General features: G+C 43.6%; 1 protein-coding gene across 4 annotated transcripts in view; it reads right to left on the reverse strand.

Annotated features, from left to right (window-relative positions):
- Nucleotides 1-1,030: 1,030 nt before the first annotated feature.
- LOC118505231 (homeobox protein unc-4-like) overlaps nucleotides 1,031-15,610 on the reverse strand; it is a 62,981-nt gene continuing 48,401 nt past the window's right edge. For all 4 annotated transcript variants that reach the window (XM_036040761.1, XM_036040762.1, XM_036040764.1 and 1 more), the window contains exons 4-5: nucleotides 4,586-4,725; nucleotides 1,031-2,672 (exon numbers count right to left, since the gene is read on the reverse strand). In XM_036040761.1, the coding sequence (XP_035896654.1) occupies nucleotides 2,324-2,672; nucleotides 4,586-4,725 (489 nt within the window). In that variant the 3' untranslated portion in view covers nucleotides 1,031-2,323. The remainder of the gene's footprint in view (nucleotides 2,673-4,585; nucleotides 4,726-15,610) is intronic.

The raw sequence follows: 15,610 nt of genomic DNA on the forward strand, positions 1-15,610 counted from the left end.
TTTGATTGGTGTTGATTGAGCGGTACCTAACGGTTGTTTGAGGTTTCACCTTTTCCTGGTTGGTGAACTGTTGTTCGCTTCATGATTTGGCCCGGTTGTTTGTGGAGAGCCAGGTGCGCCCGGTGAGTATCGGCCATTAGTTATCGGAAGTTATTTTGATTTGTTTCGGAATTCCGGCACAGTAACTATGAAGAAGTCAAAAAGGCAGTATGCGATAAGTTTATGAACATGACACATTATAACGTGTTTTGGAATGATTACCATATGTTACATCTCGTTTTAAACACACGAGGTTGCATGTCTTGGGACAGTTTGGCTGCCGAAGATTGGCTTCTGAAACAACTCCATTGTATGACACCTTTGATTGGACCGATCAAACTTATCTGGAAGTGTTGAAGTTATTTGGATGGGAAAATGAAGAATGACATATTCTAAAAGACAATTGGAAAAGTTTTCACTATTAGCAATATTTCTTTCCTTCGTCCCGTTGCCCGCACGAACGCAAACACAACATTATTTTGAATTGATTTATTTTTAAAAAGGAATCACATTTTTGGAGTACGCTGCTGACAAAAAATAGTAAAAAAAATACATATTTTAAAACTCTTCCTTCAACACAGTAACGTACGTACAACTTCAGCTCGCAAATCACTTCCATTCCGATCTGTTAGTTGATGGTAAACAATAGCAAAACGAAAGCAATGCACTATACTCTTTTTTATTTTTTCCTCTCCCTCTCTCTCTCTCTCGCTCACATAAAACGGTTAGCATTCGAAAAAATCAACAAAGAAAAAGAAATTTAGATGATTGTTCTAAAAAAAAGTTAAATAAACTCGAAACATTTACACTTTTACGTTAAATACAATAGTTCAATCTCTGCTGCTGTTTGCTTTTTTTCTCTCTGTTTTACTGTTTCACTTTCTTTTCTTCTCTTTTTTCCGTCATTAGAACATGGTTGTTTGCTTGTCTGCATGTTTTAGATGCATTTATAAGTTTTGCACATAAGTTTCACATATTTTCCTTTTTTTTCTTTTCGCATGTTCCGGCTTCTGCATTACTTTACAAATGTTTTGCTACGTATCGGTATTAGCTTAGTAGGGACTATTTGCATCTGTGTTTGCTGGAGCCTTTTTTTTCGATCGAACGTTTCATGAAATGAATGCCATTCCTCAGAAGCTTATATTGCATTTTACTGACTGACTGACTGGGTTGGCGGTTGGGAACTGTTCTTGGAATGATGAAAGAATAATTTATAGGCAGAATAGAATTTGCTTATGTTTTGTGCTGCTCGTTTCGGGCGGTATCACGATACCGGATGATATTTTATGCATTTAGTTCTTGAACTCCGCCGCAAACACTTTGCAGCAGGGTTTCTGATATATTCTGGCATTTTCTTCTAGCCGATGCTGAATTTGTGGGTTTCCGCTTGTTTTTATTAGTTATTTACTTTAGATGTATTTATACTTATAGGCCTCTTATTGTTGTGTGCTCTTCTAATATATATATATACACATTGTCCTTTCCTGATATCGTGATAAGAGGGCTTGGCAGGCGGCTTGCCAATGCGGTCCGTTTTGTTCGAAAACAAAAACTCAAGCAATTTACTGTACACAATGTCCTGTCGTACTCCAGTTGTAGCACATCTTATGAGTGATTTTTTTTCTATTGAAGTGAAGTATAGAATGAACACAAATTGAAGATTTATTTTTATAACTTCTGCAATCATGCTCCTAACATGATGTGGAAAAAATCGCTACTGGGACACTCAAAGTCTGGACCGCCTTTGACACCTTTCCTGCAGTACCGTTCTTAAATTATTATTGGTTTTATATGTTTCATTCATTGCCGCCCGCTCTCCACGGTGCCACTGGGGGCGCCTTATTGAAATGCATCATTCACGCGAGTTACAGAGATAGAGAGAAGGTGCGTCCTTCAATAGTGTGTCAGTGAAATCGGAGGCGCTGGCTGGCTTTCGAGCGTACAGTGCCGCGGGAATACATCTTTGAACTAGTTTCGTTAAACAATAATTACAATTAAAATATTAATTAAAATAAATAATGCACACGTGTGCGTGAATGGGATCAAGAAACAGGACTGGGGAAAGGATTCGTTGTGCAATATTCGTTCTACCTACTGGCTGGATGGTTGGTTGGTTGGTTGGGATAAAGGATAAAAAGAAATTGCATTTCACTGGACAGCGCTCGTTCTGACTCTTGCTCGCTGGCTTTATCGATTCGATCTAGGAACAGACTGTTGCGATTTCCGACCCTTCCGTATCGCCCGTCGGTGAGAGTATGGGAGTTCGGCTCAGTTACCGGCGGTTTCACGTGTTGTTGTACAGGAGCGATTCTATGCTAAACGGATTGGGCCTTATGCTACTGCGCGGTGTGTCACTGCCCGTGTCGTCCAGCCCATCACCGTCGACACTTTCCCGGCGCTGCATCGAACAGTCCTCCGGCTCGTCGCCCGACTCCGCTCCACCGACCACGTCGATCGGATCCTCGTCGTCGTTGTCGTTGTCATCGTCATCCTCCGAATCGCTGCCGGAGTTGTTACGGTGCTGGGAGAGATATTCGGCCTTGAGCGCTTCCAGATCGACCGTGATGCCCTTGGCGCGCAGTTTCCGGGCCTGGCGCTCGAGTGCCTTGGCGATCTTCTTCCGCCGACGAGCTCTGCAGAAGAGAAAAAGATATATTTCAATGTTAGAAATGTGTCTTTTTTATTTTAAATAAATTTATTTTTAAAATCATTAATGCAAAGAAATTTAAAAAAATTGGAGCACCAGGGAGGTTTTTAAAAATTAAAAAAAAAAATTGCATAACAGCTGCACGGAAGGGTTGCTCACCCCTGCATCGATAGATGGCGCCACTGTGTAGTTCTCGCGAACTCTTCACTGCACAGTGGTGGCTCAGCTGCTATCGTTTGGTCAATATTCTCGATTTTATTTTCTCTTCTCTCTAAACTAATTTTATTTTGCGTGATAATTAATATTTATTTTGATTATAAAGTTCATAAAGAACTATAATTTAACGTGGAATAGCCTCGTTTTTTGGAAATGGTTCATAAGGCTAATTTTCTAAGTAACTTGTAGGTTTCAAGTTACACTTCATGGGAAATATTAACAAAAATTGGAAAGGAAACACATGCTAAGTTTTCGTTTCTAAAAGCCAAAAAATTGCTTCCAGCTTCTAATTTATGATCGCCGGTATGCCGGCTGTCTCTCGCCCCACAGCCTTGCAATTTAATTTTGATTGCAAACACTAATTAAAATCCATCGCAAGCGGTCTTGCAACCCCCCATTTTCTATTGAACGTTTCAAAATGAATTCCATCGGCCGAATCCGTCGGTTGCCACCTGCCACGAGCCCTGGTCAATTGCCGCCGGGGTCAAACGAAAACCATAAACAAAACCATGGAAAACCCTTACGCCATTTTGAGCTCGCATTTCCTCGAGGGTGAGTGATTTCAACCCCACCCAACCCCCACAGACCGGTCCGAACCCCTATCGAGAGGTAAGGAAAAATGGCTCCAATTCCTGTCATCAGGATCGGGGCTTCCGTGCCGTGCCTGGCTTGGCCATTCGAAGTGCGCTTCATTTGTACACGCAAGACACCCAACTGTTGTCGTCGTGTTGTTTTTCGGTGCCTGGCGGGGATTATTTAAAGGCAAACGACAACCAATTGGAACCAACGGGAAAACCACCGCACCGAGTGTGCAGAATGGTCTCTCGAGGCTGGCGGGCGTTTTGATGGTTTTACGTGTTTAACGAGAGTTCATTAGTGAATATTTACCCGCAAACGACGACGGTGCCGCCATTGCTAGCTGAATTGAAGCTTCTTTTGGCTAACTGGCAGCAAATGTTACAGGCATTGTAGAAGCACATCGGAGCTAATCTAAACTCTCTTTTAAAAGCTTCCTATCAGCGGTCCATAAATTATCCTTTGGTAAATTAAACCTTTTTCGTGGCGTACCCTGGAGCTAATAGAAAAAAGTGCATCGACAACAATCATTCCAAAAAGGCATTACTTTTATTTGTGTGCAATCACATATTTTTGAATATGCTAGCCATTAGTGTGTGAAAAAAGGGGCTAGAAAAAATTGGCAAAACTATCGCGAACACTATTATCGCTTTGGAGTCGAATTCTCGGCTCGAACGACGGACGCTATTGGGACAGAACAATTTAGCAAGCCTGTGAGGTGTATAATAAATTTACACACAACACACACAGTCAATGCCGAATCCGATTGGATTTTTGGGTGAAAATCCGGAAATAAAGAACAGAAAACCGCCCCGGCCCAGATTGTGCAGTGACAAATGATTATACTGCTGGAAAATGCACATGCACACTTTTTGGGGCTTTCGTTTGGAGTTCGTTTTTCCGGAGTAGGCTGCAATAATTGCTGCCAACTGTATAAAGCTGTCCCATTGCTGAAGAATAATGTCACCATTAATCTGCCCCGCGTGCGATGTCGGGTCGGGTGGATTTAATGTTATTACTTGCATGAAGTAGAATTTTCCTCCCGTGTGCAATATTGCGTTATTGTGATGAACTGGGGCAGGAAAAACAAAGTGCAAGTGATCTTACTTTTCTCGCGCTCGTAGTTCGCTGGGCGGGATCGGTTCACCGGAACAGGACTGCGGATGGGCGTTGTGTGCGGGTCTGCCGGGTCCTTTTTTCGTGTGCTCCTTTTTCCTCCACTTGGCCCTTCGGTTTTGAAACCACACCTGGAAAAACAGAAGGGAAACGTTTTAATATTTAACAAAAAAAAAAACAGGGTCAAGGTGAGTGAAGAAATATTACGCTTAATGAATAATAAAAAGCTTCATCGTCGATGAAGTAAATGAAAAATCTCTTGCACGAAGAGGAACAGAACACGGAATTAAACAAAGCGTTCTTTTTTTTTTGCTTTCGTGTTTGTAGGAAAAAAAGAGAACCGAAACAAGGGTGTCGGAAAGCAATTCATCCCTAAATCCCCCATCTTCTCCACAAAGATCCTAAATGGTGTGAAGGATGTCAGTTTGAAGGAATGTAAAGAAAAAAAAAAGGGAGCAAAACCTGCGCCTTTTTCGAACCTGTCCCGCTGCGTCCCGGTGTGGCTCAGTGCCTTTACGAACAGTAAATATACGTATTAGCTCAACCATCGGCCATTAATTATTTGGTCCGGAACTGCCGCCTGCCGCTGGGTTTTTTTTGGTGTTGTTGTTGTGTGTCTTGAAGCAGGGGAAAAAAGGTGCAACTCGAACGAAAGGATCTTGAAGTATAGGAAACTGGACCGAACTGCACCAGGAAGAAAGTGCATGGGAACATGGGAAGGATTCGGAGGAGCTCGAAGGAGGTAAGGATTAACGTGTACGTAACACTTGACTTATGATTTGTTTTTATGTGTTTCAGCGTGGACTCGAACTCCGCGGGCTTATGAACGGCGAGCACCAGGATGGAAAATGAAGAAAACGAAAAACGGAAAAAGGACTTTGCACCTCGCGCAGTAGTGTGCTGATGGCTCAATTTGTACATCGCGAGACAGCATAAAAAGCGACGAAGAAGGTTCATGTTTCTTGTTACATCTTTCATTGAAGTTACTTTTTAAAGGGTTCGCCCGTTCGCTTCACACACACACGCTGTCCTTGTTTTCTGTTCCTTATCCTTCACTTAAGGTTAAGAATTTATGTACCGAAATTTCGTCGCAAACTGCTGGCTGGAACTGTTGTTGCTCCATTATGCAAAGCCCATTAGCAGTTGTTGTACGGTTAATGGGCCGACGATGGGTTCGGCTGGGAAAGCTGCGCCGGCTTAATCCTACCGAGTCGAATTTTAATATAAATATTACAAGCCAAGTTTGCCCCGCGAAAAACGGGCGTGGAAGCATGTTTTCGCCTGTTACAGTACATCCCCGATGGTAGTTAGTAAGAACACGATGGCTGAAGATCGTTTTATAGTTTTGTGTTGTACAAATAATGATGTACTTTGCAAGTTTGTTTCAGCCGGTGTCTGTTTTATTCTATCCTTCTTCTTGTTGTCGAAAAGCCCTGATAAAGCCAAACGGAAGCATTAAAATGTAATAAGGAACGCTTCGTAGCGAGGCTAGTGGTACGAATAACGACTTTTACTGAAAGAAGCCGCCAGCAGGGTATTAAAATTTATGGTCCTATGGCCAGCAGGGTATTAAAATTTATGGTCCTAATGTATGGTCCTAAAGACGGCGCAATTGAAAGGGAACCATTTTGTAGCGATCGCCCGAGTGGGTCATAGGTGAGGGACTCGGTCATTTTTTTAGTAACAGCAAACATACTCCCATTTCCCAAGGAGCAATGATAAGCGGCTGATGTAAAGTGCAATATTGAGCAACCAGCTATAAACTAGCAGCAGCTCGTCTCGCCGTTTCATGTTGCGCTGTTATCGTCGGAATATCAAAAAAGGGGTTGTAATATTGCAACGACGAAAAAAAAAAGTGGGACATCAACTACAACCCCGGCTCTTATCGGATGCAGATGTTACCCAACCTTTGCCGGGCCGGGGAAGTAGTATTTGTATTTTAAAATGCACTCCTGTTGCTTCCGTACCGGACGGTGGCGATACTGTTTGCTGGCTGATAAAATGCTGATAGCGTGCAAGTAAATATTTTTATCACAAACATCAGCTTTGATTTTATTTTATTTGTTGAAGGAAAAGTGCCTGCAGGTAGTTTAGATATACACTGCGCTTTTTAAACCGTCGATAGTTCAAGCATGATCGAAGCTTCTGTCAAGAGAAGGGTTCATTTTGAATTCATCGTCACTCATTGTGCTCTAATTTGGATGGGAGAAATGAATTATGGGATACGATTTATAAGGAAAGAAATTTAGAAATTGACCAGTTTAATGGTCAAACGCGTCGAAAATGCCTTCAATTTGTTAGATATTGCTGTAAAGACTTATATGTCATCCTGTCGAATGAGATGCTATCGTTGCTGAGCTATCGACAGTTGGAAGACCAAACGCTATATGCAGGGTACTCGAAGCTACTAACAATTTTGTTCATTTGTGTTCATTTTTACGAAGAATTTTATAGAACTTATCAGAACACATAAACCAAGTTTTGAAGATTTTTTCTATTGTTGTTTGGTCTCGCACAATCTCTCTCTCTCTTCTTGGTCAAACGACCTCTTAGGTCATACCTACCATTTCTGGATTACTAGACTTAATGATACGAAGTAGTTGGATAGTCAGTCCACACTACGGGGGAACGTTCCGGATGGGATTTGAACCCCAGTCCTGTCGTATGAAGAGGGGCGCCGTTGTTGTCTACCATTGGCTACCATCGGTCTCTCATAATGTTACCGATTATTACTTTACTTTAGATATGAAATAATTAGATTGATCACTGCAGGGTTCCAGCATCCTTTATGACTTTTAATAAAGATTTTGATGCAGTATTTAAAGGACATATTAAGTTGCTAAGAGGATCTTAAGCCTTCAAATAATAATCCTAATCGATCATAATGCCTATTTTGGACGCGGTGTGGAATTAAAGAACATAATCTGTACAAAATTTTCGTATAAAAGAAGAGTTTTTTTGTTTCAACTGTTTTTTTTTGTTAATTATGATGCAAACACCGTTCTTCTTTGATCTGCCTTTTGATTGATAAGTGAAATCAAAACACACACCGCCTAATTGCTTTTGGCGACCACAAATCAAACGATTGTCAACGTCAAACGTCCAGAGATTAAAACAACATTAAAATCGAATTCGTCATGACAGCCTCTTTAATAAACTTGATTTTTTCCGTCGAAAGAAAACCCCACAATAATTGATGGTTTAATAATTAAGTTACCTGAAACTAGCTACTACTTTCATTATTTTCCCTTTAATTTCCCATTTCATGATCCAATAGAAAAATAAAGATGCTTCATCAATCAAGACGACTCTCACGGTTGTGCTGTCCCTTTTCTGCGCTCTTATCGATCTGCAGTTTGCCACCTGCTGGGTGGAAAGTGGCAAGCAAATTGTTGCAATTGAAGCCACTTGCTAACATTAAGATGTTAGCGCTAGTTAGTGTCCGAACGCCGTCGGAAAGCTGGGAAAAATAGACGACCTCCCAGTGCGGCACTAACAACAGCTAGCGACAGCAACGACTTTGAAAGGAACGCCTCAGACTTCCGGGCCTGGAGGGGCTGACTGGAGCTTATTTGCCAACTGCACACCAAGATACCGAGGTCACAACAATGGCTGTGTTCTAGTACAGCAGAACCCGGCAGTAGCTTATGACGCACGATCGTCGTTCGCGTTCAATGTACGATCGCGAGAGAGTTAAGGAGTTGTATGCAATTTTCCTAACGGTGGCTGTTTTTTTTTCGCCGCCAAGAGAGGGTTGTTGGCCGTAGAAATTAGCTTAAACTGAAGTTAACTGTAACCTTCGAAATTAATAGCTAACGCACATTCGACACAGCAGGTCGAATTCGATTTTCACCTCAAAGCAGACATGAACTTCGGATCGATCAATGGGGTAATCGAGGTGCTGATTAACATGATTTTCGATTTGCGGCGTGTGAAACTCCCGATTGGAGTGAGCAATCGAGAAAGGAGATGAAATTTGATCCCCGGTCCACGTGTGTGGGTACTGTGGAATTTCCGAGAATATGCATTGGAAGGATCGTTTCCTTGGCACACGTCCGTGACACATGAGAGTGTTTAACTATTTCGCAAACAATCTTGAGTCTTCTTCGATCCGGTGAATCATTTTCATCATGCAACATGCACTGCAAACGGTGGGATTTTCCCGCTTTTCTTCCCCATGAACAGGAAAATAGATTCACGACACGATGTGACGGTGTGCTCTTGATTGACTGTTCTCTGGCTGTCAGCAGTGTTTGATTTATGGCAGTTTTGACACATCATCCCGATTCGCAGTAAGAATGCATGGCGGGCGTTATCCTTAACCCGGAGGAATGGGGGAAAAATTGGAAAAAGAACGGAAATTTAATACTTCCTGCTCTTGGCTTTGATGAAGTGGTGGGCTGCGAGCGTACGGGAGGACTCCTCCAACAGGAGTTCTTCTTTGTCATCCTGGTCATACATAGCTGGCTTTGTGTCCTTTGGCAGCAGTCCTTTAATTGAAGCAAATATTTTCTCGACTCTCGCAAGTGAGTGAGTTCCTGGTTTGGGGTCGTACCCGCACCAAAATCACGTGCTCTCTTTGGCGTGACCCTTTAACAACTGGCAATTGTCGTTACAACGTTGGTCTAATGCCTTCAAACCATACCACACTGTCATCTCGCCGAACGGCCATTTGTGTCTGCATGGAAAAGCGGCTCGTCCGAAGCCAGCCGTAGCTCGTCTACGACGCGAGCCCTGGTGAATGATTGATGGTGATTACATCCGGCCACACGGAAGAGACACGGACTAAAACGGTGTGTACGGTCGAATTTGAACCGACCGACCGAGCTCGATATGCGTATTGTTTTTCTGCTGAATTATTTATTACACCTTCACCCGAACACGGACGGCCATTCTTCTCGTTCAGGGCTGATAGCGTCCCCATGAAGGACGTCCACCGGCTCGACAGCTCGAACCTTGATAGCCAGAAGGAAGTCAGCGTATCGTGTCCTGGCTGCCGAATGCCGCTCTGTCCGTACGACGGGTGTACATTGTCACCACAAAACGAAAAAATCGCTTGTCAACTTGTCCTGCCTTTAGCAGAATAGTTTAGCGAAAAGTGTCCAATTTAGTGAGGCAACAGTCGTAATTGAAGCGTGTAGTTTCGAAGAAAAAAAAACTTGGTAACTAAAACGAAATGAAATTAGTCGATAATTGAGGTCAATTTCACGAGGCAGCACTGTGTAAGTGAAATCGTTTAAAGATTAAACTTTCCTGCTCGGGAATTTGATAGAATGCATTAAAACTAGACGAACGACGAGCATTTCTGAGCAGGTTCAGCTGGCAGATTTAGTAACATTTCCATTTTTCTCCAATTACCACCAATATTCCTGGTGAGTTCTTGTTGAATAATTCACATAACTTTACGAGAATGGAATGGAAGCACCAAAAACCCCGTAGCGAATTGCGTTATGAAATATTTTCCCGGCAGATGTTGATGCTGATGTCTTCTCCTCCTATCGCAGCACTGTTGATGTAATTTTTATGCACCACAGTTGCAATTGAGGGCAAGAGTAAATCGTTATCTATCTGTTAACTGTGTGCGAATGAACAAACCTGGATCAAAGATAGCCGAACCTCAAAACGAACCAAAATCTGAAATTCGAAATTCGTCACCACACATCTGGTGCGTTGTGATAATCGGACGGCACAGACATTGTTCTGTCCGGCAGTCCGGGTCCGGGTGCGAGTGTGAAGGCGTGACAGTTTTATCTCGCCATAATTTGGAACGGGTGGGCTTTATTAATATGTCAACAGTAATATTTTGATTGGAGGGAAACACGGAAGATGAGCTGATAAAAATTCTTGCTGTCGAGTCAATTCTTGCTGGAAGGGAATATTGAGATCAAAAATAAAAGATTGAGCTTACTTTTAAATCTCTCAAATATTCAGAAAAATTGTTGATTAGAACTCTGATACTGTTCAAGGACTGTTTTGGACACTATAACTTTGAAGTTATTTAACTCAATGGAGCTTTGATGCTTGTTAGCAGAAGCATATTTGTCTTCTTTGGATCTTCGTGGCTTATTAAGATGGATGACGCGAATTTTGAGGATCTTCATGGTCAGACATCTAGAAATTTCTAGAATGACGATTGCCAATTTTTCAATAAATCTATACTTCTCTATTTATCTCAATAAATCTATTTTTCAGAAATAATATATTTAGGACGAAGTCCATGTGGTTTAGAACGATTTAATCGGGCTTATACAGGAAATATGCAGTCCTTATCCCTCATAATCGTCACATACTCATAAAAGCGATTTTATGTTGTTATAATAATGTCCTTTTTAACATTATAAGGTTACAAATATTATCTGAGACTCAAAAGACATGCATTCGGATTATCAACATTCGAAAGCTGCTTAAAAGCTGGTTAAACGCTCCGGGAACTTTTATGCTGCTTAGCAACTGCAATGCTCAGCATTGGCTGCTTTAGTTTACTACTTGGGTGATGGATTTATTAAAACTAATTTAATCCATTACCCATCTGTTTATGGACACATAGGAACTCCTGCCGAAGCATCCTCTGGGAAGCGTTTATCACAAACTTATGAAAGCTCCAACATACAACTACATTCTTTTGCTTTAAACCCATTTTCCACCATTTCCGTCCAGTCCTGCTCGAGTGAGCACACACACACACGTACCACAAAACTATCAGTACCTCTCTCGCCCTCGGGGGATACAGCAGAAAAAGGGACAAACCTTCAAGCCGAGTGCACAGTTTCTTACCAGAGCCCGCCCCAAGCAATGGCAAACGAGTGCGAACATGAAGAATGCTCGCTCGCAAGATGAGGATAAATTGCACGTATGGCGCACGTTGTTTCGCATTACACCGCATCCAGCGGCCGCCGGACAACGGACAACGCCGGAAGGGATGCGCACGGTGTCAGAAATCGGTTACAACTTTAAATCGACTTCGAAAATGATTTATTAAGTGTTTTAATTAATGAACACGAGCGGATACCGGGGGGACAGGGAGGACGGTTGGTGGGCTGGTGGCAACAGTTTCCACCCGCAGGCTACAAATATTCAACCGACGCTCATGTATCGATCCCGATCTTCGGACTCTGGAGAACGAAGAGCACTTCGAGCTGGAGAAAAACTCGAACGTCAGATTTCATCTTCGGAAAAGGTGCCGAAAAGGGCATCCTCGGCGTGTCCAATGGGTCCAACACGGACCCAGCGATGGAAAGCCCTTCGAAAGAAAGGCTCTCTCGAAACCAGGGTGATTAAAAACTAGCCTCGTTTCGGACGGCCGTCGGGAGGTTCCGGGGCCCCCCGTCCCCGGGTGAGGTTCAAGGCAAGCGGGCGAGCTAACGTGCAGGAGGTTACAGTGGGCAGAGTAATAACCTTCACACAACATTATTATAACTCTGAAAACTATTTAGCAGCCTCTTGCCTGGCAGATTGGAAGGTGTGATGGGAGCGGTCCAATGGGAAAGAAGCAGCCCTACTACACCTTATCCTTATTTGGCTCGTTGAAGCAGTTCTTCAAAATTAAGTTGTTAAGGCTTCGGATTCGGTGTCGATTAGCAAAACAGATAGAGAGAGAGAAAGAGAGAGGGAGAGAGAGAGAGAGAGAACTGGAGTGACTGCGCCAAAGCAAAGCGTAGCCGAGTAAAAAATCATTAGCTTCACGCTTAACGTTCCAGCACGGCTCAAATCTCGACGGGCCTCTTTCTCGGATACCCCCAAAACCAACCATCGCCGCCGTGCGAGAGAACGTGCGCCTTTGGCCCGAGAACGGTACACCCGCAAAGGTAATTAATTTTAATCAATTTTCTATACCCAAATGGAAACCCCGAACGTTTCGCCGAAAACAGTTTCGATTTTTGAAAAGGCCCCGGGTTCGCCCAGTTTGAGCTGAGCTGAAACATCTCATTAGTCACACACTTGCAGCCTCCTAACGCACCTCTGGGGCCGGAATTGGAAGGTGGCTACGAAGTTGAACCCTTCAAGACGGCAACTCCAAGCCTGGGTGATTGGGTGTTTTTTTTTCTCTCCCTAGCGGTCCAATAACACAAGGGCCCATACCCCATAGCAACCCTCGGTAGTGAGTTGAGTTATCAAGACTCCACAGCCACGAACGGAGAAGTTTTACGATGTTGCGGACAACTGCTACCAACCAGGCCAGGAAAGGAACCAATTTGTGTTACGCCCTTACGTGAGCTCGGAGTTTTCGATCGGCTCGCCAACTCCCCGAAAAAACAAAACACGGACAGGGAAGATTGTTTGCGCGTGTTTGTGGCATTATTGCGCTTTCGCCGATGGTTGTGCCGAAATGAGCAACTGGAAAGGTGTGATGATATTGACGTGTGTGCGCGTAAATTTACGACCCACTCGGTGCTAGAATGCCCCACGGAGCCGACTGCAGTTCTGAGCCAACTTCAAGGAATTGCGCGAAAGGATGGGTTTTGATAGCCTCCGGACAAACTGGTGCATTCGTTCGGTGGCGGTCAAGAAAGTGTGTCTGGATTCACACTTTCGCAAAGGCCCGTGGGCAACTCTTTACGGACGGAATGGAAACAGTAGTTATTTTTCCTGATGCACCTGCATGGACGGGGAGGTTCGCTGGAGTTGAATGATTTTATAGGCTAAAAGAGAATATAAATTCGGTGTGTCTCTCAAAAGATGCCGTGAAGATGCTCAATATATCTGTTTCCTTTACCAGAAGATGTTCTTGACGGGGAACTTAAAAATTCTAGAGAACTTAGACCCAGAGAGAACTCAAATGATCTGCGACAAGAATTTACGATTGCATCCAAGATTTCTGATCAGAAGTCGCGAGAGACATAAATCAGTCTAGGCATTGGCAGCGCAACTCAAAGGAACTTAACGTCAACCTCTCCAAACGGATCAGTCTAACGATTCTTGAGACAATAATATTGAGCTCTCGCGACTGATCAGTCGAAAGATGTTTTCCTCTATTGTCATTCCTGAGGATACACATCTGATATACAAATTATTACAGCTTTGTTACACTTTTAAGGAAATAATACTATCCAAGCCTAAGTTGAAAGTCCCTCTTGGATGAGCTCTAATAGCAGACGACCTAGAGGTTTTTGCTCCTATATTGATTTAAGAGAAAAACTATTGGGATGGGGATACTATCGGATATTTCGCCACTAGATACTGGAGACTCAGACCTGCTTTGATCTTCACGGTCGCTAAGAAGCATTCATAGACGTAAACATCTCAGTCTGCAAACGTCTTGACGTAAGCCAACAAGAAATAAGGAGCAAAAGCTGATACTGAATTTTCAGAGATCAACATTTCTTAAGTCCTTACTCAACTTCATTTGTGCTCTTCAATAGTCAATTTGCGATTATTAATATCAACAAACCATGCGACTGAGAGTACATCCATCCCACCGCTCAATTACAGCGTACTTTTTTGTGTGAGTACAGCACATGAATACCAGAATTAATCTCCATTGGCCGAGTGGCATTGTGTGCTTTTAATCGCCCACTCTCACACCGTTGTTGCCAGCCGGGCAGAAGTGGCTCACATTGTTATGACAACGGGCGATGCGCTTCGTAGGCACAAGATTCGTGTGAGAAAATCTGCTGGCCAATGCTTTCCACAAGGCGCGTCGAACCTATTTTCCAATTGCTCCTATCCATTACCTAACGGTGCTAATTCCAAACGATAGGATGATGACTTTATTCTTTCTGTCCCGTCTCTCTGTCTCCCGACCTTCGCACGCCCTCCTCGAGTTGCAGCGTAGACACCCATGGCTGGCTGCCTGCGGTCGAGATTTATCAATTTTCTCCCGATTTTTGTTTTCTTCACACCTTCACTAACATCTTCATTTGCCGCACAAACGCGGCATTCCTGCGTGGCCGAAAGCAGCTTCGGGGTTTCTACCGATCCCGGGCCTCCTTTTTTTTACTTTTCGTTGATGATCAGCATGAGATCATGAGATCATATTATATGGCCACCGTTTCGTACCGTGGTTTCCGTGGTGAGGTGCGAGAGATCGCTGCCCCTGTTACCGACCAACGACTACGACCACGCTGATGATGATGGTGATGATGATGATGATGAAGTTACTATCCCAAGACACAATGGCGCGCGCGATCCGTTCCGGTGCTTTCGGAACGTCGGGGTCGGGATTCGTTCGACTCGTTTGCGTCGTTTCCTTCGATCGATCGATAATTCTGTTTTCCAACCCCAAAATGCGGCCCGGCCGGGTCGGGACTCCCCGCCCGCGGGCTCACAGCGGGAAGGGTGTGAATGTATAACAAGTCTATTAATATTGAGAAACTAATTTTTCCTGACGGCTTTCATAAGTTATACACACCCGGACGCATGGGTACGCGCACGAACTCGCCGTGTTTTTCTTGGGCTCGGTTGCGAAGGCTCTGTTACATTGGGTAGATTGAATATTTTACACCTTTTCGAGACATCCGTGCTCCCTGCTGGAAAAGGGAAGGCGTTTGTTGTACACACAGCGTGGAGAAAGCCATAGAGGGGCTCGTTATAAAATGGAAGAGTTTATTAATTTTCTCGCCGCGGTGTAGGCAAATTCATTTCTAGACGAAAGATTCCAAAATATTACTTATTTAAGTAGCATTCGGATGTTCAAAACTCTTCCCCAGAGCTTCGGTTCAAACTTCCAATCAAATCGGAGATCGAACCGGCCGTTGGGTTCACGTTCCGTTCTGGGTGCCAACACAATAAAAAACAATTTACGATCCTTAAGCCGGTCGGAATCGTCCGCACCAGCCGTGCTGGGACCGATTCTGGTGCGATGCGTAAATTGAGAAAGAGAATCGGTTCGAAGGAGGCGAGTGTGCACAAAAATGAAAATGAAATGTCTTCTGGCAAATGATGACGGCCAGCCAAACCAGCAACAGCCGCAGCAGCAGCAGCAGCACCAGAAGTAAATTGAGAGTTTGATTAATGGTTCAAAATATCTGTTAATACAAAATCTCATTTACATTTCTAACTCTGATGCCGGCTTGCCGT

The sequence above is a fragment of the Anopheles stephensi genome, chromosome 2 (assembly GCF_013141755.1).
Source record: "Anopheles stephensi strain Indian chromosome 2, UCI_ANSTEP_V1.0, whole genome shotgun sequence".
NCBI lineage: Eukaryota > Metazoa > Arthropoda > Insecta > Diptera > Culicidae > Anopheles > Anopheles stephensi.